General features: G+C 42.8%; 1 protein-coding gene across 1 annotated transcript in view; it reads left to right on the top strand.

The window, feature by feature from the left end:
- Window positions 1-1101: 1101 nt before the first annotated feature.
- Window positions 1102-27515, top strand: part of RPP30 (ribonuclease P/MRP subunit p30) — a 145529-nt gene continuing 119115 nt past the window's right edge. Inside the window, exons 1-3 of the mRNA XM_078641013.1 lie at window positions 1102-1288; window positions 23147-23202; window positions 23562-23618. Of these exons, the coding sequence (XP_078497139.1) occupies window positions 1207-1288; window positions 23147-23202; window positions 23562-23618 (195 nt within the window). The 5' untranslated portion in view covers window positions 1102-1206. The remainder of the gene's footprint in view (window positions 1289-23146; window positions 23203-23561; window positions 23619-27515) is intronic.

Here is a 27515-nt window from a genome sequence, read left to right as displayed (position 1 = left end):
ACAATGTTCCTGAAAGTAAGATCGCCTGTTGTCCTGCTTCTAATACTGTTCAACGTACACAGAGGAAATGTCTCACTCCAGTGCGGTTTAAAGATTATCAACTTTATAGATAATCTGATTTATTTCATTTACAATGGTTCATCTCATTATTGAAGTTTTTGTTTTCCTAATCTGAATCAAAATGTACTTTGTTTATCAATTTCTGTATTTCCATGTTCTGTTTAAATTACTTCCTAATTTCTCTTTATAAAGGGGAATGTGTGGTATTGCCATGTCACACCTGGAATCAGGAACTCTGCTGGGTTCCAGATTCCAGGGAAGACAGTTTAGACCCAGGCTCATAGTATATACCTTGTCTCTTATCTGCGAATAAATATCCTTTATTCAAATCTAATTATTGTCAAAGCGACATCATTTCACCAGTCCTGGTGGGCCGGCCAAAAATGCGAAAAGTAGGCAACTCGGAAACCTTATTTCCAATGGCAGCGCACCATTTAACATAAACGGTGACACGAGCCAATGGGAATAAAGCACGGGGCTTCAAGCCCTTTTCAGAAAGTACTTATCTGCAATAAATATCACCAAGCGTGCTGCGCATGTGCACAGCAAGGCTAGGCGAGACCTAAAAATGTTCACGTCCTTGCCAGGATACCACATTCTACAAAACGTACGAAGTCGACGTCAGTTAAAGAGACTGTTTCCTCGAACATGCTCTATTTCGAGTGTGTTTAGGCACATCCATTATACGTTCGGACAAGATAACTTAACTTTCATGACAGACTATCAGCGTACAAAACTGGGAGTCCCTTCATTGTAAATTTGAGTGCAAGTATTCAAGCTACTTTCATGTTAAGTGGCTGTTCTATCCTACACTGCACAGGTCATAACGTTGGATCAGTTACATTGCATATATTTATATCTAAACATTTTCCCATAAATATACAACAACGATTTCATTTGTCTACATATGTGTCTCGTAGTTTTTCTGGTCTCATGTAGGTCTATAACACAGAACACTTTCCAAGATGGCCGCAAAACTATTCGTCTTCTTTCAGGAATCACGGGGGCGTGTCCCTTTCAACAGCGCATGTGCGATGTGGACCAAGGCAGCTGGGTTCGAAGTGGCTTTCGGAACTGCAGATCACAATAGCGCAAGCGTGGCACTGTGCATTCTGGGCATTGTGGTTAGTTACTGTGAAGATCAGCATGGCTGTTTTTGCAGATTTGAACATTTTGCGCGTTTCTGATATGAAGTGTATCCAGAGGATGGTGGAGACGGCGGCGCACCGTGAGTATAGATCCTGAGTTACAGCATAACCGTGTTCCAATCCTTAGAGGGTCCATGTGCTCTCAGTGGTGTTCGTACACATATCTACCAAATTACGAGTTATTCTTTCTGCAATTAACAGTATGATTTTGCAGAACAATGTTGCTTTATTTGTTTCTAAAAGCACCCCTTTTGGGGGGGATTGTTGACAATTTGGCATGTAATATGCCTGTTCGATGGCTAAAATGTGAAATGGTCTGTGGTGCAGTCTTACACTCCTGGAAGTGGCTGTCCAGTATCCTGCCAACCAGCGGGCTTTCCAATGAAGGTAAAGTTAGATGTTTTAGAATGTGAGCCTATTAAATTCATGGAGAATAAGCAGTGTTTGGGTGGTGATATATGGGTTCGAAAAGACGATGACCATATTGACTGACGTCTATGGAGGCGTTTTCTTTTTTAAAAGTAATAGGCGCTATATTCATGCAATTACAATACAACACACCATTAGTGAAAAGAAGTATGTGCCATTTCCCTGACATCCTGGAGACCATCTCAAGATTGTTATGGTTTGGTATCCCCCGAGTTCTTCTGAAAGCTAGCACTTGGTTTATTAAGATACATCTCTGTGTCAGGGTCGGATTGGGATCACAATTCGGCCCGGGCACTGACGAAAAAAGTGGCCCACATTCAAGAGGTGTGGCCCATATTTAAGGGGCGTGGCCCACATTCAAGTGGCGTGCCCTTTCATGAAACACCATTTGCACAGACAAGGAATGAAAGTGGGAGGATACTGTTCTTGCACAGGACACAGGGCCAAGGTGACAATGGCCTACATGCTGAGCAACTAAAAAAAATAGCAAGGCCCCTTTCTGTCACAAAATTATTCCAGCCCTCCAGCACAGGAGCACCTGAAAAGCAGCAAAGCCCCTGCTATTACTAACCTACTTAGCCTTCCCCAGACCTTCAGCTCAGGAGCACATGAACAGAGGTAAGGCCCCTGCAATTAGTAAATTAATCAGCCCTCCAGGCCTCGGGAAAATGTCCTGGCAGGGGAGCACAAACACAGCTTTCTGGGTCATCCAAGGTAGCCAGGTAGCCAGGGGGAAGGCTGAGGTGAAGCTGGTGCATGGGAAGTGCCTTCCCAGTGTGTTCTGGCAGCTTGAGTGTTTACCATTTACTGTAGTATTACCCTTGTACCTGTGTATGGTACCCTTTTGTAACTTGCACACGTCACTTTTCTCTGGTATCACACCGTATGCTACCTCTCACTTTTGTTTGCTTTAGATACTTGCACAAGTGCCACCATTGCCTCCCTAACGTTTGTTCTTGTGCTGGAGTGTCTGCCATTTATTGCAGTATTATACCTCTACTTGTATTTTGTACGCTTTTGTAACCTGCACACATGTCACTTTTTCCTCCTGTAATGTACAGATTGCTACCTCATGTATTTTGGTTGCTCACTATTGTCACTTTTGATTCATGTAACTTAACGTTTGCTTTTGTAATTTGTCCACTTGTAATTTTTCTCCTCATGTATTATTGCTGTTCCTAGTGTGAAGCGCTCCGCCACCTTCGGGTAAAGTCCGCGCTATATAAAATCGCATAAATAAATAAAATTTAAAAAATCCAAACATCACCTGGTCCCCACAGCAAGACCCATTCTTCCTCGCCCACTATGCCCTGAATGTGAAGGGCTGTGGGCGAGGTGTTAAGACTAACACCGTTTCTGGGCTGCATGGGCGCCAGGGGGCCGAGGTGCAAATGGCTCAAAGGCCTGAGAAACACCTGACCCCCTGGGAGGCCGATTCTGGCAAACAATCACCCCTCCCCAGCCCAGCCTCAGCTTGATTGCTTGGCAGGGCAGGGGTGAAGGAGAGGCCACAGCTGACAATTGCTGTCTGGCCGCACAGCGAGGCTGCTTTCATTTTCTCCGTCTCTGTCTCCGTGCACTCTGTGGGACGTTTTTTTTCTCCCCTTTCCTAGTCCACTCTCTGTGGACTGGGACAGGGGAGAAAAAAACGGCCCACAGAGGGCACTGAGGCACCGGCCCTTCGGCCCATGCCCGAATGCCCGCCTTGCCAATCCGCCCCTGCTGTGCATATAGACTCCCAAGCTGCGTATTAGCTAAGTGACGTTTTGTCATGTTCGATACGACTCTCTACCAATCCTGGTTGTTTAGGTAACAAACACCGCTATACATGTAAGAAGACCCAGATACATCAAATGCTTTACATTCTGGTTTCTGTAAAAATTTATCTCAAAAGATAACATTGAAACAAGAAAAGAATGACTGATCTGTCACAGGTAAATGAGTAAATTCGTCGGATAAATGGCACCTTTCAGATAGTAGAACACCAAATGTCCTCTGACAGGGTTCGCCCGGAACTTTCGTGATGGCATTTACGCAGACACTGAAGGGTCATGGTGCGGTGTGATGCATAGCGATTACTATTCCTGATGAGGTACAGAAGCGTTTAGGGATAGGTAGCACTTTTCTCCATGGGTGTCCAGTGTAAGTAATTTGAGGGTAGATGTATCAACATCCATGTTTGCGATTCTCAAATAGCGTTGTTTTTTTTTTTTTGAGAATCGCTATTTGAGTATTGCAAAATGGGATGTATTTGAAAATTCGCAATTCTTTTGCGAATTCTTAATATTCCTTAATTGCGATTAGCAAATTGCGAAATCGCAATTAAGGAATACCTTCCCATTCATTTCTATGGGCCAGGAGGCCCATAGGAATGATTGGGAAGTCATTCTCAATTTGCGATTCGCAATTTGAGAATCGCAAATCGAGAATAATTTCAAGGGTGCAAGGGTGACACCCTGATGCACCCCTGAAATGAACATGTGAGCGCATATGGTGCACACACGCCCTAAGGGCATGTATGTGCGCCACATGGCACCTTTACAAATGCCAAAAAGTGCATTTGTGAAAGAAATCGCAAATTACCACCAACTTGAAGTTGGTGGTAATTTGCGATTTCTTAATGAGAAATCGCACAACATGGATGCTTGATACATAGCATTTAAAGAATCGTAATTTGCGATTCCTTAAATGCTTACGCTAAATTAAGGAATCGCAAATTTTATGTTTCCTTAATTTTGCGATGCGATTTTACTTATACATCGCGTTTTTGAGAATCGCAGCGTTTGCGACTGAAAAAACAGTTGATACATATGCCCCCTGGTCATGCACAAGACTTACAGTTTGTTATGCTGCGTCATGCATTTCCAAATATGCAATTCATAGACCTTTATTGTGCAGATTATTTATAGAGTGAGGTTACATTTGTTTACTTTTAGTTAATGGGATGTTTCATGCTATTGGGAAGTTTTACATAATGTTTTTATTGCACTGGAATTTAGATAGCTCCTTCCACCCCTGGTGAGGTGCTGAATTGAGTTTCGGATCTGTAGCATGCTGCTCCATGGAATACTTAGAACCCTCGATTTATTTGTCATGAATACTGAATTACAGTTAGCAATGCTGTTTGTCACACCGTTGTCATAATTTGTAAGTAGTTTGCCATACCGGAGCGACTGGAGCAGCACATTGCACGCGTGGGTTAGAGGGAGCCAGATAACTCTATTGGGCGCATGAGTGAGTGACAGAGGAACTGTTGATTTATAATCTGATGTAACATAGTTAGGTTTATTGTTATTAATGTTGATACCAGTCGTTTTATGGGTTATGCTTGAGGAATGTTTTTGTAGGTCATAAAGATAGTGGGTATTTTGCATTTTTGCTTAAATTGGTGTTACTTGCCAAGCAAGTAACACCATTCTAGCCGAAGTCCCCAACAGGGGAATCGTTTAAGGTAGTGTTACACCTTACTTCAGTCACCATTAACAAGAGGATGCCTGGACGAGTCAGCCTAGTGACCATTTCAGGAAACTGCAATGCTTAGACCAGAAACCTTTCTTCACAAATACAATTAGCTAATGCTAGTGATTATCGTTGAAGAAGCATTTCAAAACCTAGCATATCTAAGGAAGGGTTTTTGTAGCAGCTAATCTCTTTTAAAAAACACATTGTCAACATTTACACCCAAAAATACTGTCCATGTTCACACATCACAATCCTAAACATATACATTTTTGCGAGGAAAAACACATGTAAACTCTATAAAAATGTTACGCACAAAAATGGATTTATCAATCAAGGGTATTACTGTTTTTAGGTTCAACCAGGTGAACAGGAATATTCACCTAGTCCAGACTGGGAGCAGGGAAAATCCAGAAGAGGTTTGAAAGCAAACTGACGCAGATGGTGCTCAGGAATGCGCCAGATACTTGGGTTTTCATAACAGATGCATGTCCAAGCAAAGTATGTACAAGCACTCAAAAAAAGGAAGAAACATTTCTTCTTTGATTCATAAAATATTTGGTGCTCTGATAGTACCTTAAGGGTGACCAATTGTCTGGTCACGTAGGCCCAGAGTCGGGTCAGATACTGAAGTCCAGTAGTCCACTGGCTATTTGATATGGGCAGTGGCGGGTCAAGGTTCGATTACTTCATGAATGTCCTTCAGTGGTCAGCCAGGCCTATATTTAAAAAACCCACTTGTTGCAGTCAACCCTTTCTAGTGCTTGGGGCACCCTATTGGACACCATGGTATACAGCTAGAAGATTGGACTGGACAGGGGTGGTTAGAAGGTTGGGAAATTTAGGAGGATGATTCAAACAGTTCTGGAATGAGAACGACTACCTCCGTCCACCAGACTGGAATCTATATCAGGCGTTAAAGTCATGATTCCCAGAGGTGTGTGGGAGAAGTGAGTAAAGGCATACCTTGGGCACAGGGAGGGTTGGGGATACTGCAGGCTCGCCCTTCTCTGTTTTACAACTTCTTCTGAACCCAAATGGTGTTGTGCTAGGTGTTGCTTTTCCTGAGCAGCTGGCACTGTGAGCTTGTGCATCTGGGGCTCTCTTAGTTTACTATGATTACTCCACTCGGTTCCTTGCAGTAATCTGGGACCCACTGTGCAATCCAGGTGAAATCATTCCTCCAAATTCGCACTGCCCAGTTCCTTTCCAGATTTGTACCTCTATTTCTCGAAACGAAATGGCTCGCAGCAAGACTTTTCTGCAATTTTGGCTTCCCGGACATGATATCTTATCTAGGGAGGAAAGTGGCAAGGCAGCAGCATTTCCACTCCTGGTTAACTTGTCTCCTTTCCTGCACTAGAGTGCAGGATTGCTGTGTTTGTCGTGACCAGCTAGGTGGTGTAGAACACTTTCAGTCAATCCAGAAAAAAATGGTCTTTTTACCCTACAAAATGTGTATCCTACTTTGCAGATGTCCTGCTTTGACATGTAAGATTACTGAAGACCTCCATGTTGTTTCCCTGTAAATGTTTTTTTGTGTATTTGGGCTGTTGGCTGTAATTTGTGGCACATGTTGTGTGTGGTCATAACCACAACTGGCGATCTTTAGTGGTTTTATGTATCTGGTTTTTTAAGTCAATTTCTACGTTTTTTATGAAGTGTTGCAGCGGAAGCTTTCTACTCCAATTCAACCCAGATATCCTACTGGCCCCATACACAATGGTCCTCTGATGGCTCTTTCTTCACTGTATTGAGAAGTGATAAATCAGAATGTCCCACTTTTAAAAATTCAATGAGGACAATCAGTTGGTCCTCATTGGTAGCCAACTCACAAATACAAATCAATAGATTGGCTGTGGCTACACAGAAGAAGAGCAAAATAACCATATGTTTTGAAAATAATCTATGACTCCCTAATGTGCATTTAGAAATCAGATAATTATAAGCAAGGTTTCTGTGGAAAGAACATTAGGACACAATAAGAGACTCCGACAATTTTAGATACTTTGGTTAATGTATTAAAGATCCAAAATCAATGCATATAAGAAACATTTTAAGAAGCTCAGTCATGAGTCTTTCAGCTCAAAATATAAAATCACACATCTAGTCCAAGTAAATATATATCCCTAAACAGACACCCATAAGAGGATGTTTCCAAACGTTCGAGATTCCTACCACCAACAAAGGCCGTAGGATGGTTCACCGTGGTAAATGGGATCAAGTTAAAGTTCACTAGGAAAAAGTCCAGGGGCATGGGCTAGGAGAAGGGAGCACAATTCAGGAAAGTTGAAGTCTCGTCTCTCACCAGACTGCTTCAAATCCTCAATCAGGCAAGTTAATCAGTATGATCATAAAGGCAAGGGGCATGATAGAAAAAGTATAGCAGGCAGGCAGGAGGCAAGGAGAGAGGGAATTAAGAAAGCCAGCGCTCCCTCCTCCTAGGAAAGTCACTTTTTATAGTCTAAATTGTCCATGGTGACATCAATAGTCACCCTGCAATGGTCTGATCATACGTGGCCATTTTTCTAATCTCCAGGTACAAATTGACACTCCTGCATACTTTTCAATGCTTATCATGAGAGCCAACTGCCCATTCCGTCCTCATAGGTTAGTTGACAAAGTGCTTATTTACTTTGTTGCTGTCCATGGATATAGTCCTGAGCTCAGGTTCTCATCATTCATACACTAAGAAATGCTGTAAGAAAGTCTCTAGTCGCATGAACAAGAACAAATAAATCAAAGTTTGAGGAAACATATCTAAAGTTCATTGCACAAGGCTATGAAATAATGCAGCCTACGGAGAAAATCAATTCAAATGCTTTCTAAAGTTAATATTTCTTATTTAATAAAATAAACTCCTAATTAAGTTCAAGCATAATGACATAAGTCAAACGTTTCATTTATGAGCATTTTGTAAGGTTGTCTGTGATTGTTAAACAGAAATTTTCAACTCTCATTGTGGCCTATTACCACAATTTCAAAAGGTAGCAACATGTAAGCTATTTCGAAAAATCATTAAAATAAAAATTGTGTCTATGATAAAAAAAGATCTTTATAATGTTAGGCCCCCATATAGTACATTGCATGCATGAATTGCACCATTATCAAGTTTATGGCGCTCTACAGAGGAAGTGCTGTTTGTGTGTGTTTTTTTTTCTTATCACTCTTTAACTTCAAAATGAACATATACAAGAAGTAGAAGTGTAACTGTCTGTATGCGCTTGAGTTTCCCTGCATGTTAAAGTTGATCAACTGACGATCCTGAAAGCTAAAACCTCCTAAAATGATAATTTGCTGTTATGTCTTCCTATGTCCCCAAGCCTGCTCGGATTTGTGAAAGAGCATAGGAGACGCGTATACCCTGCTCTCCTGTTACATCCAATCACAAATGTCCTTTTTAGGTCGAGCCTAGAGCAGCGCATGAGCTGCTTGCTCGAATATAGTAAGTGGGTTTTCAAAGTGCTACCCACAGGGTTTTGCTGGCCTAATGCCTGCGTTCACAAGTGTGTGCAGGCGCAGCCGCCATCTGCCTTTCTTATCTCTTCCTCCGGGCTATTACTTTCACTTTCGCGGCTGCCAAACTTCTTCTGAAATGACTTCACCAGATGTTACAGTATTTTTCACATTAGGGGTGTTTCTTTTTCCAGTACATGGCTAGCAAAAACCCGAGATTGTACAGTGAAATTTCGGGTTCTGTTTACTCCATACTGCCACCAGGGCCGTCCAACTTCATTTCTGTCTGTATCTGAATTAAAACGCAAACAAACAATGTGATCCCCGCTGATCTTTTTATCATTTCAGTTTAACAAGGTGTCGCTAGATATGGCGGAGGGCAAACACGGACACCTCCGTGTTCAGCCAGGTCATATGATGCAACGGAAAAAGAGTAAACCGTGTTAATTAATGCATAACATAAAAACACCAAAATATGTATGATTAGGAACAAACCGAGGGATCAATGGAAAATACATGCAGCCCAGGGCGGTTTGAACCACACAGAGAAAATACAATATAATAAACAGTGGCATTCCAAGCAAAGCGGAAACCTAACGGCACGCACCAGGATTTATTTTTTACATCGCATTCTTGTTTTCTTTATTTTTTTCTTCAAAAATAGAACTGATTAAGGATTTCAGGGCTACACATCAGTGTGTCTTCTCTAAGTAAATATTCATTTTAAAACAAACCACCGCGCACACACTTAAGAAATGAAGATAAGAATGTTATCGATTTGCGTTTCGGTGACAAGAGATCGTAAAAAAAAATTCAATGCCATATAATATTTTGCATGAACATCTATAAATATTTAGTCTGTGTTTTGCTTTAGAACACTGACATCTTCTAGCTTTGTTTTGATTTAGTTTTTTTTACAAAATTGTTTTCTGAATTCCGTTGTGTTTAGTTTTCCTTCCCTGTACCAAAGCGATAATGATGGACGAGTGCCATGAAATGACGTTTGAACGGCATGCAGCACTATAAAATGCTCAGTAGTTGAATATCCATGTGTATGGAGTCGTTAGCATGTTTTGTACAGTCATGTCCATGGGGGTGGCTTTCATGTCTGTCTTCTTCTCTGCTCAAGATTTGATGCTTTCATCCCTATTCTTGAGTTTACCTCACCCTTGAAGCATGTCTGCTTTGTGTCCTTTCTGACTAGAGGAGTTTTGTCTTTCCATGATGTTGGTTGACCATTTGTTAAAAAAAAAGTGCCTTTTAACACTCAATGGAAATGCATCACTTTCTTCGTTCTCTTCCCCTGTCTCCTCCTTCCTCGCTTCCAGTGTCTGTATCCTCTCTGCTTCCCAACCCACACTATTCCCTCATCACATTATCGCCCACCCATTACTCACCCACTGCCTTAACATATATTGTGTGTGTATGTGTGTGTGTGTATCTATATACATAGATATATTTATACATGTATATTTATGTGTGTGTGTATATATATATTTAAATATATATGTATGTGTTATATATATATATAATATATGTATAAAATGGCCAGTAGCTGCTCACTGCTACCTGTCTGCTCAGTTGTGCCCTTTTGGCAGTTTCATGTACTTACTTAATTTTTTTATTTACCATTTGAAAAAAAGCTGTTACAATCATACATTGATTTTGTGATTGTTTGACAAATTCGTCCTAGGTTAGCCTTAGCTGCAGGCATATTCATGCGGTCACGTACATGGGTGGCCGTCTTGGAATGGTTTCTGTCAGACTGACTAAAACATGTGCAAGATGGCTGCCCTTGCATTTGCACACACGTTTACCCATCGTGGCCACCTTGGATCGAGAAAGCTTGGCAAATCAAGCAAGCAATGGCAAAGCCATTACGTCTACAAACCTGTATTAAACTCCAGAACGTTGACTTTGCCAGTGTTTGTTAGATAAGACTTTTAATTGTGCTTGTGCCGTTCATGGTAAATATATGATTTTCTCTGTTATATTCTTTGGTTGCGTATTTTTCATCTACTCCCTTATTCTGTTGGCTATTTGAGAGTTGTCTTTTGCCTTATTTATAATGCACAGGGAATTTATTTTACATCTGAAAAGCATACCCTTTCCTCCTTCAACGCTTCATCCCATCCTACAATGTATAAACAGTGCATTTGTTTTGCTTCAATTGTTTTGGACTAGAACGTGCATTTTTGTTACTTTTGTCGATCCTCCAATTGTAAAGTCATGTCCATTGGTATTGCCAATGCTTGTTCATTTTGCGAATCCTGCCCACATTTTAGCAAGGACATTTTAAGGGAGGCCGGAATACTCAGCTTTCCAGAGACGTGTGATGTACTATAGATAGCACAGAATTCCTTTGACCATCTTGTAGTCCAGTAGTAGGTCACATGACGGTAACTTTTTTTTTAACCTAAAAAGCTTCCTTTTAAGTGGGTATTTCTCGTGGCTGGAAACTATGAGTGGCTTCTACGTGTAGGCAGTATGGAAGAGCCCACGCCAACTGGCTCTCTCCTGTCCACTCCACCTGGCCCTCGGCTGCCCACTCCACCTGACCCTCTCCACCTGACCCTCTCCTGCCCACTCTACCTCACTCTCTCCTGCCCACTCTACCTCACCCTCTCGTGTTCACCCTGCCTCACCCTCTCGTGTTCACTCTGCCTCACCCTCTCCTGCTCACTCTACCTCACCCTCTCCTGCCCACTGTATCTGACCCTCTCCTGCACACTCTACCTCACCCTCTCCTGCACACTCTGCCTCACCCTCTCCTGCTCACTCTACCTCACCCTCTCCTGCTCACTCTACCTCACCCTCTCCTGCTCACTCTACCTCACCCTCTCCTGCTCACTCTACCTTACCCTCCCCTGCGCACTCCACCTGAACCTCTCCTGACCACTCCACCTGCCCCTTTCCTGCCCACTCCACCTGACCCTTTCCTGCCCACTCTACCTGACCCTTTCCTGCCCATTCCACATGACCTTCTCCTGCCCACTCCACCGGACCACTCGCCTCGTCCTCTTTCACATTCCCCATGAAATTCATGGAGCTCAGTGCGTAATAATAAAATTAAATAAGTGCAGGTACCCAAACATTTTTCGGAGGCCACTACCCACTTCAGCACTGGCGCTATATCAGTCATCGCATGGATACTGCCCTAAGTTTGGTTGGAGCAAGTAAATTAAGAGAGCCTGCCTTCCGCCAAGGGTCAAGGTGATACCTGCGCTACCCATCTTTCAAAGTCACATGTCCGAAAGATAACTCACTCCAGAGGCCTATCAGAGACCTTGCTTAGATCTGAATTCACCAAACTGACTGAACTATTACTATCGCTCTAGAGTCCTGCTAGTCAGAGTAACTCCTGCCTGACATCTGACTGACTACCTTTTGTCCAGCTCTACCAGTCTTTCACTCACTGCAAGTTCTTCGGGCTCTTGTTCTACAAACCCGGCACCTTTTACAACAGCAGAATCAAGATTTGCACTAAGATGGATTATAGTGCGTCAATCACATGTTGTACGCTGTACGTGGAAACATACTCGCCCGTCCAAGCTCTGCACGAGTCTGGCGTCCTTTATGTACAAAGCAATCTGTGGTATGATAGCATACAGATACAGTTACTATATCACAGCAACACGGATGGCGCCTAACTCCGCCTTAGCTATGCCTTTGCGGCATAGCCAATGGGTCTCGCTTTTAGGACCTTATAAGTATTTAATTATGCAGCACAATATCCTTGGTGCAACAACATCAACTGTTGCATGGCTAAACACTTATAAGGTCCCAAAGGCGAGACCTATTGGCTATGCCAATGCTTGTTATATTGATGATAGTGTGACAGGTGTCTGGGCACTCCTAAATGAAGCACATGAGTTTACAGTGAGTGTAAAGTTGTTAGGGAAATTACAATTAAAACAATATTTCCCATGTTAGTCATTCTATGCGGTATGTCTCAGAAAGGCTTGTACGACATAGACTGAATTTTATACTCCGGGGCTTGATGATTGAACGACAAATGAAAGGTAGGTGAGAAGGAATAAAGGTGTGGAGGAAGAAATACAGGAATAGAATGGTGGTTGGAAGTAATTAAGAAAGAATGGAAGAAATACACACTGAGAAAGGAATGGCTGGAGCAAAAAAAGAAGAAATGCAGAACGAAAAAGAGAAAACAAAGAAGAAAAGAACGGAACAGGCCAAAAGAATGAAAGTAAAAAGGAAAGAACAAATAAATGAAAGTGATAGGAAGGAAGGAAGGCAAAGAAAAAAGAACTATAAGGGGCATATTTACAATGAAGTGATGGAGCACGTTGTTAGCCTTCTTGGCTTAACGCCGCACTCCGCCACTTCAGAAAAGCAGGGCTACACCATATTACAACAATATGAGTTTACAACAATATGGTGCAGCCCTTCGTTTCTCCCTGCACTAGTTCTAAATTAAGCTGCCTAGCGCCAACGCAGGCCTCCTTGGGTGTCTGCATTGTAGGGGGATTGTTGTCTCTTCCTGCACATAAACTATCTGAAAAGGCGAATTGTAACCTCTGTGTGCTGCATTGAGCAACACTCCTAGAAGTTGCAACTCATCATTTTTACAATGATTGTTTATGTGCAATCAATCAGTGGTGTCTTGCTGTTTCTATGTGTGCTGCACAACGCAGCACACATAGAAATAGCAACAAAGAGGAGAAATAAAGCATTTCTCATTGTTGCGCATGTTTAAGACCAGGTTTTCCTTGGTCTTAATTTAGGCACTGCCACATATTTACGTCGCGCGGGACGCTTTTGGAACCTGGCTGGCTGTTTCACTGACTTTCGCTGCCATCGCTGCATCTGGTAACAACGAACCTACCTGCCTTCAGTCCGCCATTTTTTAATCCGGGCAGTTGTTTGTTTGCGACATTGCTGGGTACTAGTTGCTGGTCTGCAGGGGACTCAGTCTCCCAGCATCCCTGTGGGGCGCCCTCTGCTTGCGCCATCCAGCAGCGCCTGGAGGCGCTTAAAGCAATAGGGCACCTCCAGCAGCGCCAAGGGCGGGCCCGTCGTAGCTCAGAGGAGGCTGGGCTGGGTCACCCCCTTTCATCTCTAAATTGGCCTCTATACAGAGCTGGTTAGTGACTGATATTTGTTATAGTCTTCTCTCTTTTTTTTTCTTTCTCTCTATTTGAAGTCCCCTGTTTCTTTGGTAATCAGGTCTTGGTTTTAAAAGTACAACATGAGTAAGATCACCCAAAAGAGGGTTGTCGGGACACTCGATGCTTTTCTTCTGAGAGCCGAATCTGTTCTCATCGAAGAGATCGAGCTCACTCAAAGAAGATTATCCATCGATCCCCGTAGAGTATCAGCTGGGGCTCCACTCATTTGTCCACAAGAGGGGGTGGGTTCGGCTATAGAACTACCACTACAATCATCTTCTGGCCTTTCTCCTTCGCTGCTAGTTGTTCCCTCACCCCCACCTCTAGCGAGCGATCATGACACCACTATTTCCTCTCCTGACATGATTTTAACACGCCAGCAGCGCCAATCCCAGGCTAAAAAGGGTGAGGGCAGAGTTTTAGTCCCATCCAGAAGGAGGAAGGCGGGTGGGCTCCCTACCACCCTGCATCAGGTTAATAAAGGGGCCAAAACTAAAGGGCCCCCTCGCGGTAAGAAAGGCCACCAACAAGAGGCTGCCACTCCCAAGATTTCCAGTCCGACATTCACTAGTCCCCCGATCAGCCTTAAGCAGATGCCTTGTGATGTGAAGATGAGGCTTGTTGCCAAGTTTGAAGAACTATTACAGGCAAAGTTTGATCCTTTGGTACTAAAATTGTCAGACATTAGTCAAAGACTAACTAACATCCAGCACCAATTATTGAGTAACATTCCAAGTAGTCCTATTGTTCCCATTGAAGCATTAGCTCCAGCTCCAACTGTTCCCGTTGTTTTACCTATTAACAATGAGGCGTTGGCAAGTACAAATGTGGCAGAACCCTCCCAGCATCCGATGAGCAATTCACTGTTTTCTGACACATTGGTAACCGGCAGAGGAGCAATATTAGGGAGCGGCATTCATAATACCGCTCGCCAGGGAGGTTTGAACAGCCATCACTGTAATGAAATTCTTAACTTACCCCCCCCGAGGCAACGCCCTATTCTATTGTCCTTACTAACGTACCCCACCTGCAATCTGGTGTCAAGGAAAACTGGGTCTCTTTGAGGAATAAGGCCCTCCATCTAATCGATTCAAAAACAAGGTTGGGGGGGGTCAGTTATTCGGGGGCTACAAAATGGCCCGCAGAATTGTGTGGATAGGTAAATCAAAGAAAACAAGTAGAGGTGACTGTGTGGTGGTTAATTTTGGGTCTCCCTGCTTAGTAAAGACAATTCTAGATAGGGCTGGCTCACGGTATTTGAGTGAGGAAAGTATAAACAACCTACCTCTGGGGTATTTCTATCAAGACACACGGTCCATGCAAATGCCGAGTGTTGTTAGCAATTGTGTACCACCAGCTCAGGGGATATATGAGTATTCTGTCCCAACTTTTAATAGATTCGAATAGTTTAACAATCTGGAGGATATTGATTGACTGGGTCTAGCGTCCCAGCCAACCAATGCCTCCTCACGATGGGTTCAGGAAAGGCGTAGCAATGGAGTGTATAACTCCCGTGGTAGCGGACACCGAGTGTCCCACTGCAGCAGCCTGGGCAGTCTGGTCACACTGGGGTCCTGCGCCATCGACATGGCTCCACCCTGTATTATCAGTGATAATGTTCTACCCTTTCCCACGCCAATTTCTGATTTAGGCCTTCCATTAAGTACACCTTTGGAGCCTCCCGCAGTTCTCAAAATAGCATCCTGGAACGTTGCGGGGCTTATAAGTAAATTAGTCTCTACGGAATGGACCACATTTATTGACGAACAGGATATCATATTTTTTCAAGAAACCTGGGCAGTGGACAAGGTGTTCTTTGAGGGATATATTAACTTTTCTAAACCAGCAGTTCAGGGAGATAGGGGTAGACCAAAGCTTGTCAATCTGAATTAGGCAGTCCCTCTCCTATAATCTAGAGGAGATTCTTATTGATTCACAGGACATTCTTATTCTCAAGCTATCCTATGTTAGTACCCAGGACATTGTATTTATTAATGTTTATTTTAGGGGTCTGCAAGGCGGGAATTCGTCTGATACAGTAGACCTCTTAGATGTCTTTTTAACTCAACACAAAGGGAATAGCAACATTATAATCGCAGGGGATTTTAATTGCACTTACCAACCACTTGATTGTGAGGATATGAATCTTAGCTTTGAGGAGAACAATCAGTGGTTAATTCCATTGCTGGATCTTTCTCCCATAAAAAAGTGGACCAGAGCAGCTCTCCAGCTAAAAGCTCTGTGCCTAGAACATGCGTGAAGAGAAACCAATGGCCGCACGAAGTCTGACAAGTTTGGGGCCCCAACATTTGGCAATGGGCATCGTTCTAGTCGTATAGACTATTTTATTATCAATATGGAACTTTGGCCAGAATTGCTTGATATGATGGTGGTTGCCCGGCCTGAGAGTGAACACAACCCACTCTTAGTTTCCATGCGGGCTATTGCCCTTAAAAATCTGGTAGGACTGCAAAATAGTCCACCTGACTAATGGTGCAAGGTAGCACTTGACTCAGAGAAGTTGCAAGCTATGAGTAACCTTGTAGCTAATTATATTGTTACCCTTCAGGTAGAGGCTGAATTGGGGTGGCTAGGGATGGAGTTGCATAAACACACGAGCATCTTTTTAATCAATTGAAAGTTTTTTTTATCACACACAACTCAAAAGGCCCTGTATCATCTGTGTGCAAAGCAGCATTGTGGTATAACTCCAAATGTCAGGCTGCTTACAAATCATTGGCAGCCGCAATTGGGAGTAAGAACCAGGTCTCTATAAGAGAGAAGCGGCAGGGTTACAAGGTAGCAAAATTCAAGGCGAAACGGGAATGGGATGAGGCCCATTGGGCGGAACTTCTCCTCGCATGCTCTGGAAGGGATATGGCATGATTTTGGCACTTGGTGAAATGAGGGAGTGGGGACCCTGGTAAAGCTCCCACCAACCATGTGGGACCGGATCAGTGGGTTTGTCACTTCAAAGGTCAATTTGCTATTAACTCGGGCACTCAGGACACCTTTGTTGTGCCATCATCCCCTCCTCCACTTAGCATCTCCAGTAAGGAGGTAGAAGTAACCCTCCTTAAAGTTCCCAAAGGAAGGGCTCCGGGTCTAGACTGCATTCCTGCAGATCTTTTTGTACAAGATCTGGCATCCTGGGCAAAATATATCAACATTTTTATGAATGCTATCGATCAAGAGGGAACCATTCCAAGTTCCTGGGCTGGTGCTGTCATCCTTCCCATTTTTAAAAAGGGGGACTGCTCACTGCCAGGAAATTATAGACCTATTAGCCTGATCGATTGCATTCAGAAAGTTGTGGCTAGAGTGATACTAGGGAGAACACAGGCATGGATGGACGATTGCCACATCCTATCAGACCTACAAGCTGGCTTCCGACAATGTATCAGTACAGTGGATCAGGTGTTAAGGTTCATTCTCATCGATTGGCGTACTGTTACTCTGGGGAGAGGTTCCATCTACGCAGCCTTTGTGGACCTTGGGTCTGCATTTGACCTAGTCCCGCACTCTAAACTGTGACATAGCCTTATAAAGTTGGGTATGCCATTGGAGATTTTGTCTTTTGTTAAATTGCATACAGACACCTTTGCCCAGGTTAGGTGGGATAGAGAAGGTCACACCACCGACAAGTTCCCGGTCGAGAAGGGTGTTAGGCAGGGGTGCGTCCTTGCACCCACTCTTTTTCCATCTATATAAATGGGGTATTGAAATATTTTGAAAACTGCCCAACTGATGCCCCCAGCTTAGGTGGAAAAAAGATCCCACTCCTAATGTTTGCCGATGACACCCTTATCTTATCCAAAACAAGACAGGGTCTCCAACGTGCCCTGACAAGATTCGAAGAGTTCTGTGAGGATCATGACCTTGTTGTCAATGTTGACAAAACGAAGTTTATGGTCCTCCAGAACTCCTTTAAACAAATCGGTGAAGTTAGGATGCAGGAAGGTGCTCTGGAGCAAACAGAGACTTTTTCATATCTTGGGGTAACCCTTGACAAAAAGATGAGTTGGAAGCCCCAAATCGACTGTCTCATGGTTAGACATGCCCAACTCTCAAAGTGTATTGCTTAGGGAGCATAGTCATTCCTATACAAAACCCGTGGCCCCAGTACTGCAGATTTACAATTCTAAAATCAGTGCCGCAATTTTGTATGGTTCAGGGTTGTGGGCGCATGCGAATCTGGAAGCGCTGGTGGTAGCAAAAAACACATTTTTAAGATCTTTAACAGGTTTGCCGCAATCAACCCCCCTAATTCCTCTCTATATGGACCTGGGGTGTCACTCCATAAGAGATGTTGCCCGTTATAGATCAGTATTATACTGGAGAAGACTCTGGGTGACTCCCGAATTAGCCAACTATGCGTTGGCCGTGCGGGAAATTCGGGATATGGAAGTGAACAATAAAATAGAGTGGTTTAGGGGTGTCAAAAATATTCTCAGTGAGTTGGGATTGAACCGGTTGTGGACCTCCCCAGAGGGAAGAGTCTTTCCTTCTAAAACAGAGCTAAAGACAGCCTATTGGCACTGGATCTATTCCCGACAGTATACATCTTCCAGTAGTCTTACATTGTCAAGCACCTTCCTATATATTAAATCCGAACCTAATTATGAACAGTACTGGGATTTAATCTCCTCAACTCGTGATCGTAAATTATTCCATCAGTTTAGAGTCTGTACTTTACCCACCAAGGTCTTCACTTCTAAGTGGTCTAACTTGCATGCCAGCAATAGTAAATGTCCTTTTTGCCCAGATAGGGATGAAACGGTGGGCCATATGTTATTTGCATGTCCAGCGTATCACAACCCGAGGAGATACTGGATAAAACCCCTGTGTACTTCTATGGGGACCAGGGTCCACAGTGAGGCATTCAGAATATTTAAATCCGCAGTGGATGGCCCTCATGTGATTGCCCTAGCTACGTTTTTGGGCTGGGTGTGGGTGATTCGCTGGTCTGCAGAGAGGCGTGCGTAATTTTCCTCCCCCTTTCTTCCCGTTTTAATATGTGTGACTTGCTTGTATATGAATTTTAATGTATTGTTTGATGCTCTTTTTGAGGTGAACTGTTCTTGGTCCACTATATAGGTGGGTTTTAGTGTTGTTTTAAATTATTTATAGTTTTATCAAAGTGTATTATAGGATTCAGCCACAGTCAGGTGTATCGGAATAGTGTAACGTAATGTCTATTGATGATTTTTAGACACTGTGTTTGTACTGTGTTGACTTTTGTGATTTTTTTAGATCGAAATAAAGTTTATAAATGAAATGCTAAGTTTTTAAACAATTAAAGTAGTAAAATGAATGCAAATTACCGTTAAAAGTGCACAAATTAGCATTTTCTTTCTCTTTCAGCCAGTAGAGTTTAGCATGTATCTAAAGGTCACCTTCTGTGACACAGCTCCATGCCCCGCCCCATTCACACTGTAAACAAAATTCTGCCCCTTTCAGGCATTGAACAAGGCTTGTTGCCAAAGTGAGGTGCCACTTGAGGCGTTTCAGTGAACCTCCGGGTTTAGAAACCTGCTTTGCTTCATAAAGAGTTTATGTGTAGATAGTTTTTATATGTTGTGTTCACGCTTTATGCTTCTCTGTGGGCGGAGTTATGACAGATGATGCTCACCCACCCGTGCATGCCTCATAGAGGACTGTGCATCCCCCATAGAGGGAAAACAGTTAATCTGTCTGTCTGTCATAAGTTATGTACAAGATTCTGACCAGTCCTGCCAAGAGCCACGCACCAGGTGTTAGACTAACGCATTTCAGTGTGATACTCCACAATAATGCACTGAAATGCAATGTCAAGCATAAGCTGTGTGTCAGCTGGCACTGAAAGTACTGTCTAAAACTGAGTCTGTGGCAGCTGGCATCGCCCATGGCGCACGCCCGCTTATTCCGCAGCTGAGCTAAGGCTGCTGGCATTCTGACCCAACTGCTACAATGTATCATAATTGAATCCCCGCAGAACGGCTCTCACTGTCAGCCTGATGTCATCAAGGGGGGACGTTGCATCCTGCTGCGGGAGCGGGAAGTTTGTTTTGGGAACTAGAAATAGGCTGCTGGCTGGTTTGCTGGCCTTATCTTCCGTATCACACATCAATGGAGTCCCTCCATACTGCTTCACACGCAAGATGTAACGAGCATGACAAAGCCAGTAGGTTGCACCTTAAGGACCTATTGGCTTTGCAATTTTTTTTTGTCATTTGTGACAGCATCGTAGCTGCTATAAAGAATGGCAAAAAAAAAAACGGGAAAGAAGCGGTGCCATTTTGTAGGTTTTCGCATGCATTCAACATGCATGCTCGTTCCTACTAAAGGACTCTTTAGTACACTAAATTTGTAAAAAGTAGCGCAAGAACACTGTTTTAAAGAGTCGCGTGAAAGCACTTTAAAAAAATGAATGGATGAGTGGGCTGTTTGGGGAGGGGCATGGGGTGAAATAACATGGGCGGTTGAAGAAGCAACAAGAAGAGAACACAGGAAAAAAGCAAGACGGAACATGGGGGCAGAAGCATAAGGGCAAGAACGCAACAAAAGTGCGGCTGGCCGAAAGAAACACGTGGGCAACGAAAGGGAGAGGAGAAGAAAAGCTCACGGGAGACAGCTTGAAAACATATACACTATTATGAAGAGGTTAAACAAAAAGAAAAAAGGTTGCTCCCTAAAAGTGAGCAGAGGAAGCATAGAAGCCTACCAGTTAAAGAAGCGGTAAAGTGGCCATGCTGCTCGGAAGAGAGAAACACACGATTGAAAAAACAAATCTAATAAGAAGCTGCCAAACAAGTGACAGGAAACTAATGGTAAGCAATCACTGGGTTCAAACCCAGGAATGTTATTGGTAAGCCCTCAATATGTCTTTTTGTAGTATCCTGCATTTGTAATGAAATATATTTTACACCTCCTGCTCAGCCAGTGCCTGTGCTCTGTGCCCAATAGAATGTTGGAGTCATGATGTGCCTCGGAATGTTGGGACACAGAGAGGTGAAGTGACAGTTGAGCATGGGGTGAGCAGCATACGGGCTGCTCCTGGTGGGGCTCTCCTTCAGAAGATAACTACTTTTGTCTAGAACTATACTACTTGTTACTTGCTTGAATAAATCATCTTTAATTACAACCTACCTGTGTGGTTATCCTCACTACACTTTTGCTACGAGACAGCTTGTACTGTCTGATAGACTCTACCTTAAATAACCTTTGTATTTCAACTCTTGAAGGTCATTACATAATTATTGGTGAACAATTTATACTCTATGCACTGCGTGATTCCCCCATCCTGGTATTAGTGTACTTCATCAATCTGTTTTTTGCTCAATACCTATTTAGGCCAGGACATAAGGGTTTCTTAACCGCATGCGCGCTAGCGGTTTTCCCGCTGTGCGCTGCGTTTTTTTAAAAACGCGTTACTTGACGAGCTCAGCTCGTCATGAGCATACGAGCGTCGTCACTCATGACGAGCTGAGCTTGTCATGAGCGCGGAAGGGGTTAATATGTTGGTTATACACTTGTTATTCACAGACATGTTGCCTCTGAGACTAGCCTGGTATGTGTTACCCAAATGCCTCCTGCTGGACTTGAGGGGCATTGAGAAAGGGTGACAGTGGTTACACAATCTCTTTTTCAGTTGCGAGAGTTCAGCTTGAATCACCTTGTGGGGCACATGAAAGCCCATATGATCGTCATAGTGTGTAAAATTGGTTGGCTTGTTTAAGGTAATCCCTGGTGTCTGATTTGTGTGTGAATCTGAATTAACTCAAGGTTCGATAGGAATCAGTGCATGTAGTTATTCTGTGTCTGTTTGTGTGAGGCAGTTAAGATTTAGATGGAGTAAGATTGTTTTAGATGAAAGAACAAGAAAGTTAAAGAATGTGAGATGGTGGGTGTACATTTGACAGCCTGTATTCAGCAATATTCAGCAGGATAAGAAGATAAGGCACTGTTGGAAAACCACCTGTTCAGAAATCCATGTCCAGAACATCTTGGTTGGCCAACCAAAGTGCAGGACAATCCGGTGGACTCCTTTCGCCTTTTGTGAGGTTAGCTGGAACTTCTGAGTCTCTCTTGCCATTGTAGCCAACCCTGGAAGCTTGATTAAAAGCAGTGAGTCAAACCCAGTGATGAGTGCAGCTCGAACTCTGCATATGCCTAAGCAGAGACATTGTTTGACCCGGCTGAGTGTTACCCCTTACTTTAGTTTTTGGTATATGGATCTGCGCTCCTGGCGTTATTTTAGTGAAGGTACCATGTTTGGTTTTCCTCTGACAAGTTGTTCTTCAAATAATTAGCATCAGATCAATACTGACCGTCATGAGCAAAGAATCTATTCATATTTTGGTTTATTTCGATGTACATTTCTCTGTCGGGTGTTCAAGACTACTTTTTTCTCTCTTAACATTTGTAGGGCAAGGATTGTCTTTAGCTCTATTCTTTTCCCAGTGCGTGGTCCCTCGACCTATGTTACTCATCCCCGTCAAACTGACGTTTAAATTTTCATTTAAGATATAGTACCACTAAATATTGAGAGGTGAATTTAAACGCCATCCGAACTGTAAAATATGAGTTTAATTTATTGTTCAAAATCATTTCACAATATTGAAGTGAGTTCAGTACATCTGCAACCCTTGAATCATGGGTTGTACCTCTCATGCACATGATTTATTCCCCCGAGTGGAAAGGGCACTTGATGCACGGTCAACTGTTTAAAAGTCCATAAAACCATATTTATATCTAAAGTTGGTGTGTGAACTTGTATATCAACAGATTTATAGCGAGGATTTAACTAAGCTGCAAGGCAAGTCATGCTGGTGGCTCCGAGAACACCAAAGCTATGTATGGAGGCTGAGAATTGGTTAAAAGCCTGCTCGGTCATGCCTCTAGCTCGGAACGGCCAGAGTGACTGAAGAATGCGTCTTGATGCAAGTGCCACAGTTCCCCTGGCTGTCAGGGTAGACTCCTGCAGCTGGGGGGACCAATAGATAAGAAAAAGTAGGCCCATCCTACAACAAACCTTTCAGCATGCTGTGATCTATATCCTGGTATAAGATCTTTACCTTTAAAACATATTTAGCATTGTCCAGTGCATATTTACGTTTTCGTTTATGTATACTGCACTGTGAATGCTAAATGATTCTGGTGTATTTCGGCAGTCCAACAAAACCATTTGGACTTGCACAACTATTGGTAAGTATACTTTTTGAGTGTGGTAAGTTAGGCACGGATAGCAAGGTGTTTGTTTATTGGTCATGCGCTTCCTTGTGAACATATTAGCTTGTGTAAAATATTAATACAATCATGACTACATCGTTATTGATAATGCTTTTAAATCGGGTTATGTAGAAACTTAGTTCAGAACTTTGAAGCTAACTTGGATAAAAATTCCATAATGTGGTTTAATTATTCTTGTATGTATATTGACTCACGAGGTTTAATCTAAATATCACTCTTTCTTGTATTCCGTAGTCGGATATTCAACTGTTGCCATCAATCATGTCGCTGATTTCCAAGAAAAGAAAGTGGTATGTCTCATTCAATATCATTTAGAATTTTTCACAAGTCTCCTATGTATAGAAAACAAGAAATGGCTCCCATACAATATTATTTTAAGTTCACTGATTTGGCCATAGCTGCCAATGGGTTAAGCCTATAATGGGGATCCTCTAGTCTTGAAATGGCTGTCTAACAGTTTGCTTTTGCCAAGTTATCTATTCTCAAAATGCAATCATTTCTTTGGTTCATCTTGTGCATTAATGTAAAATCTATTTTGCATAGAAATAAAGATTGTACCCCCAATGCCCTGATAGCAACCATAAAACCAAATTGGATTTTGCTTACCACTGTACAGATAAAATACTCATACTTACATTTTCTGTTTCAGGAAATTAGTAAACCATTATCTTCATCAGAAATCTTTACATCCTTTCCCATTGTACAGGTAAGTTAAGACCGAAATAAAAATGTTGTATCCAAATCTCCAAACAGCATCTAAACGTGCACTCATTGGAGCAGATTGAGATGTTTTTGGAGCATGTAAATTGATCAATTGTAGCCCCCGTTGGTTTATTGATCATGCTTCTTATGGCACAGAGATCATTGTTTACTACAAACCAGCCAACTGATTCACTTTTAGATATTTAGTGGTGGCATGTGGTGCATATTCCTTTTTTCATTTGAATGCAAAATTGAATGTTGCAAACTTTTTACCAGGGAAAGCCTTCAGGAGTTGTTTTCCCTGAAAGACTTACTTAAGGTGTCAACATATATCCACACAGAATCACCTATGGAATCTTATTTTCATTTAGTCTCGTGTAGGTGATCAAAATAGGGATCTGGTGCTTAGTTATTGCACACAATATCTGACACAATATTAGTATGGTTGCGGTGCTCTGAGGTAGGGAGATTCACCCCACTCCCCAATCACGTGATCAAGAGATCACTGTCACCATATCCTAGCCTCAAGCACACACTTAATAAAATGTTTACAGTACACAAAAGTATGTCCAAAATCACAATCCGTATTCCCAGGTTGTTTTCAATTGTTAAGCCTGTCGATCACTTCTTTCTTTCTGGCCACAAAGCCAACACGTGTTTCGTCGTTAATGGGGAATACCCCACAACATCCTTAGGGCTGTATAATAAAAAAAAATATTCATATCTTGTTGCCGCTTTTACTTCCGTCCCGGAAAAAAATCAATATTGTGCACCTTTCAGTCCTGCCACTCTGTCCTGAAGCGTCCCTAATTAAAGCGCCTTTTTGTAATCACTTTGTATTGTGCTGGAGCGGTCTCGTATATCCAGAGAACACCATCCAATTCTGCACTTCTGTGTAAAATATGTAGAGTATGTACGCTCCATAGCCTGTGTGCTTCACTCTAAATTGCTGTTAGTTTTTATGCACTTGTTCCTGTCTTTTTTTACTTGGCCTTTCGCCTTGATTAAAGTGGCTGTACTTCTAAGAACACATGGCCTATTGATTGTGTCTGTCTATCACATCTTAACAGAGGTATGTTTAAGTAAGACACTCTGTTTGATTACTGGTCATTTTACATAACATAATCGCAAGTAATATACGAGTATAGGGCACCTAAATGAAAATTTACGTTTTGTTCAATAAAAATGACAATCTACACTGCCATCATGTCTACAAGAAACTCATTTGGATGAGTCAAAATGGAAGAAATGTCAGATGCAGTATTTGGACAATGCTGTTTGCTTGAGTGTTAGGAGTGGAAGGGTAGGAGATGCAAAATTGTCTCTTGTGGCTGAGGTACTATCATGGGTGTCTAGCAAGGCATTACTTAAAGGGTCTGAGATCACATAAGTTAACAGGTCCCCAAAGAGGGTCCACCTTTTTGTCTGATCCAAAGAAATACATGATGGTGCTTTTGGGGGTCAGAGTGTTACCTGCGGGATTGGGTGGTGGCAATTGCAGCCAAGATATGAAACATTTAGTGGTTTGGAAGTTGGGGTATGCTTTTAGAAAAGATGATAGATAACCCTAGTTGTGAATGATTCTTGGAGAAAATTAAGAAGACTAAAGTGAAGACGATAAAAAAAAAAGACAACACTAAGACTAATGGTCACTTTTTAAATTAAAAAATAGAGTACAGTCAAGGTTATCCCTTTAAGTTGATTCTCCAACTGGGAATCTGGATATACTCCTAGCACAAAGTAAAAAGGTAGAAGCAACATTGGTGTACCCAACATCGTCTAAAAAGCAATGTAGGAGAGAGTAGCGAGTGAGTGTATGGATGCATAAAATTAGAAAATTAAATGCACCGCTAATACAAACGCCCTGTCGGGGATCTTTAAAGCTTTAGCCAAGCTGAATAAAAACTGAAAGATCTGTGAAAGTCTGACTGGAAGGGGCTTTAATCGTGATTTCTGAAAAACAATGTGATTCTGGGCACACCTGTCCCAACCCTCCACCCCCTTAATGTATTTGTAAAAATAATATTTTTCTTTATGACGTCAGTACCCTCAGAGGGAAGGGCACACCATTTTGTGATGCACCTTAAATTATAGTTCGTCTTAGCTAGCTATTTGATGGCGTCTGATGGTATCGTGCAAGAGCTGGTATTTGTGGGACTTGGCCCTTTTTGTCTAAAGTTCCCTAAACTGTTTGCTTTGCCATTAGACCTTTTTCTGACATCTGTTGCCAAATTAGATGTTTTGGGCACTTTGCCACTGCTAACCAGTTTCAAAGTGTAAGTGTTCCCTGTATAAAGTAATGGTAATTGGTTGTCCATGATTGGTATGGTTGCCTTACTAAGTGAAGTCCCTAGTAAAATGCACTATGTGTGCCAGGGCTGGTAATGCAAATGCTACTAGTAAGCCTGCAGCACTATATGTGCCACCTGCACAAGTAGCCTTAAAAAGTGTACTCCGGCCTGCCATTGCAGGGCCTTTGCGCAGTTTTTGAAACTGCCATGTTGTTCTGTCAAGTGCTCACACTTGCCAGAACTTACCCTTCCCTTTATGTGCACCTATGACACCCCTATGGTAGGTCTAGGGTCCTCCCTGGACAGGGTGTAGTGCATGTGAAAGTTAGGACATGTACTAAGGTGTGTGCCATGTCCTGACAGTGAAATAATCTCCATTTAGGTTTTCACTGTTGAAAGGCCATAGGATAGAATGGGAAGGCTGTGTAATATGTTTTCCAGCCGATCTTCCCAAAGGCTTAAGATGGGGAGGTGAAGTTTAGTATGCCTGAACTCACCCTTCAATAACATATCTTTTTATGAAGAGGGTTTTTGCATTGTGTTTGTAAGCCACTCTTTCAGAAGTGGCTTTGTTTTTTTCTATGTGTCTCTGCCTGGTTGTGGATTGACTGGCTGGAATTGAAAGCGATAGGATCTGGGGAATGTCTTGACCCAGGGGAGGAGGTTAGACCGCACAGGCTGACCTGCATCTGGAATGTAGGGGGAGGAGTAGCCCCTAGAGGTGAAGAGGCCTGGACTGGTGCAATAAAACAATTGTCCCATCTCCTGCTGAGTGATTGAGAATCCAGACCCTCACTAATCAAAGGAAGAAGGTGTCACTGGTAGGGAGGCACCCAGAACTGGTTTGAGCAGGGGTCAGTTCCCCCAGTAACACAAAGACTTCAAAGCCATTGATGGGTATAACTATGCGAGCTGTTGCCCTTGAACTTTGGAGAATGGCTTGATCAAGTGTGAACAAGACTGGAGCTACTTCGTAGTCAAGAGGACCTTTGCCAAGGAAGAAACAAGTGAAGAGACTGATGGATAGGACTGCTCTTGCCATGTGATCTGGGGCTGGTCTGCAGTTTGCTGTTTCAACCAAGGAAAGGCTAAAGGGATTTTCCTGTGTGCTGTGTCCCCCTGCTTGAAGGACTTAGCTGTGTGTTGTGTCCTGAAGTCACTGTTTCCAAGGGCCTGAGGTGAGCTGGCTCCCTGTTCCGAAACACAGGAACACAAAGGTCTCCAGAGAAGACTCTCAGAGACCCTGCGTGCGTGTGCTCTGTCTAGCCTGAGACCTTCGTAAGTTGTGCCCTGTGAATGCATGAAATGGTTTGCCTGAGTAAACAATACTAATTCACAATAAATAACTGACAATAGCCAAGAACTCTGGCCTAACCACTGCCCTTGGGTTAGTGTGCAACTTGTCGCAAAGCGCTTCAATGCCTCGTCAGAGGTATTACGTGGTATATAAATGCACTTAGAATTACAAATTCAATGACTTCTAAGTATTCAAAGGTAGGAGACCGTACTGCTTGGTATGCATATTCTGCTTGCTGTATGAATAGATGGTACCTAAGCTAGGCTAGAACTTTATTCTCAACATATGTGCTTGGCTCCATCATGCTCATCCC

This window comes from Lissotriton helveticus, chromosome 5_1, assembly GCF_964261635.1.
Source record: "Lissotriton helveticus chromosome 5_1, aLisHel1.1, whole genome shotgun sequence".
Classification (NCBI taxonomy): Eukaryota; Metazoa; Chordata; class Amphibia; order Caudata; family Salamandridae; genus Lissotriton; species Lissotriton helveticus.
This window is presented reverse-complemented; position numbering and strand designations above follow the sequence as displayed.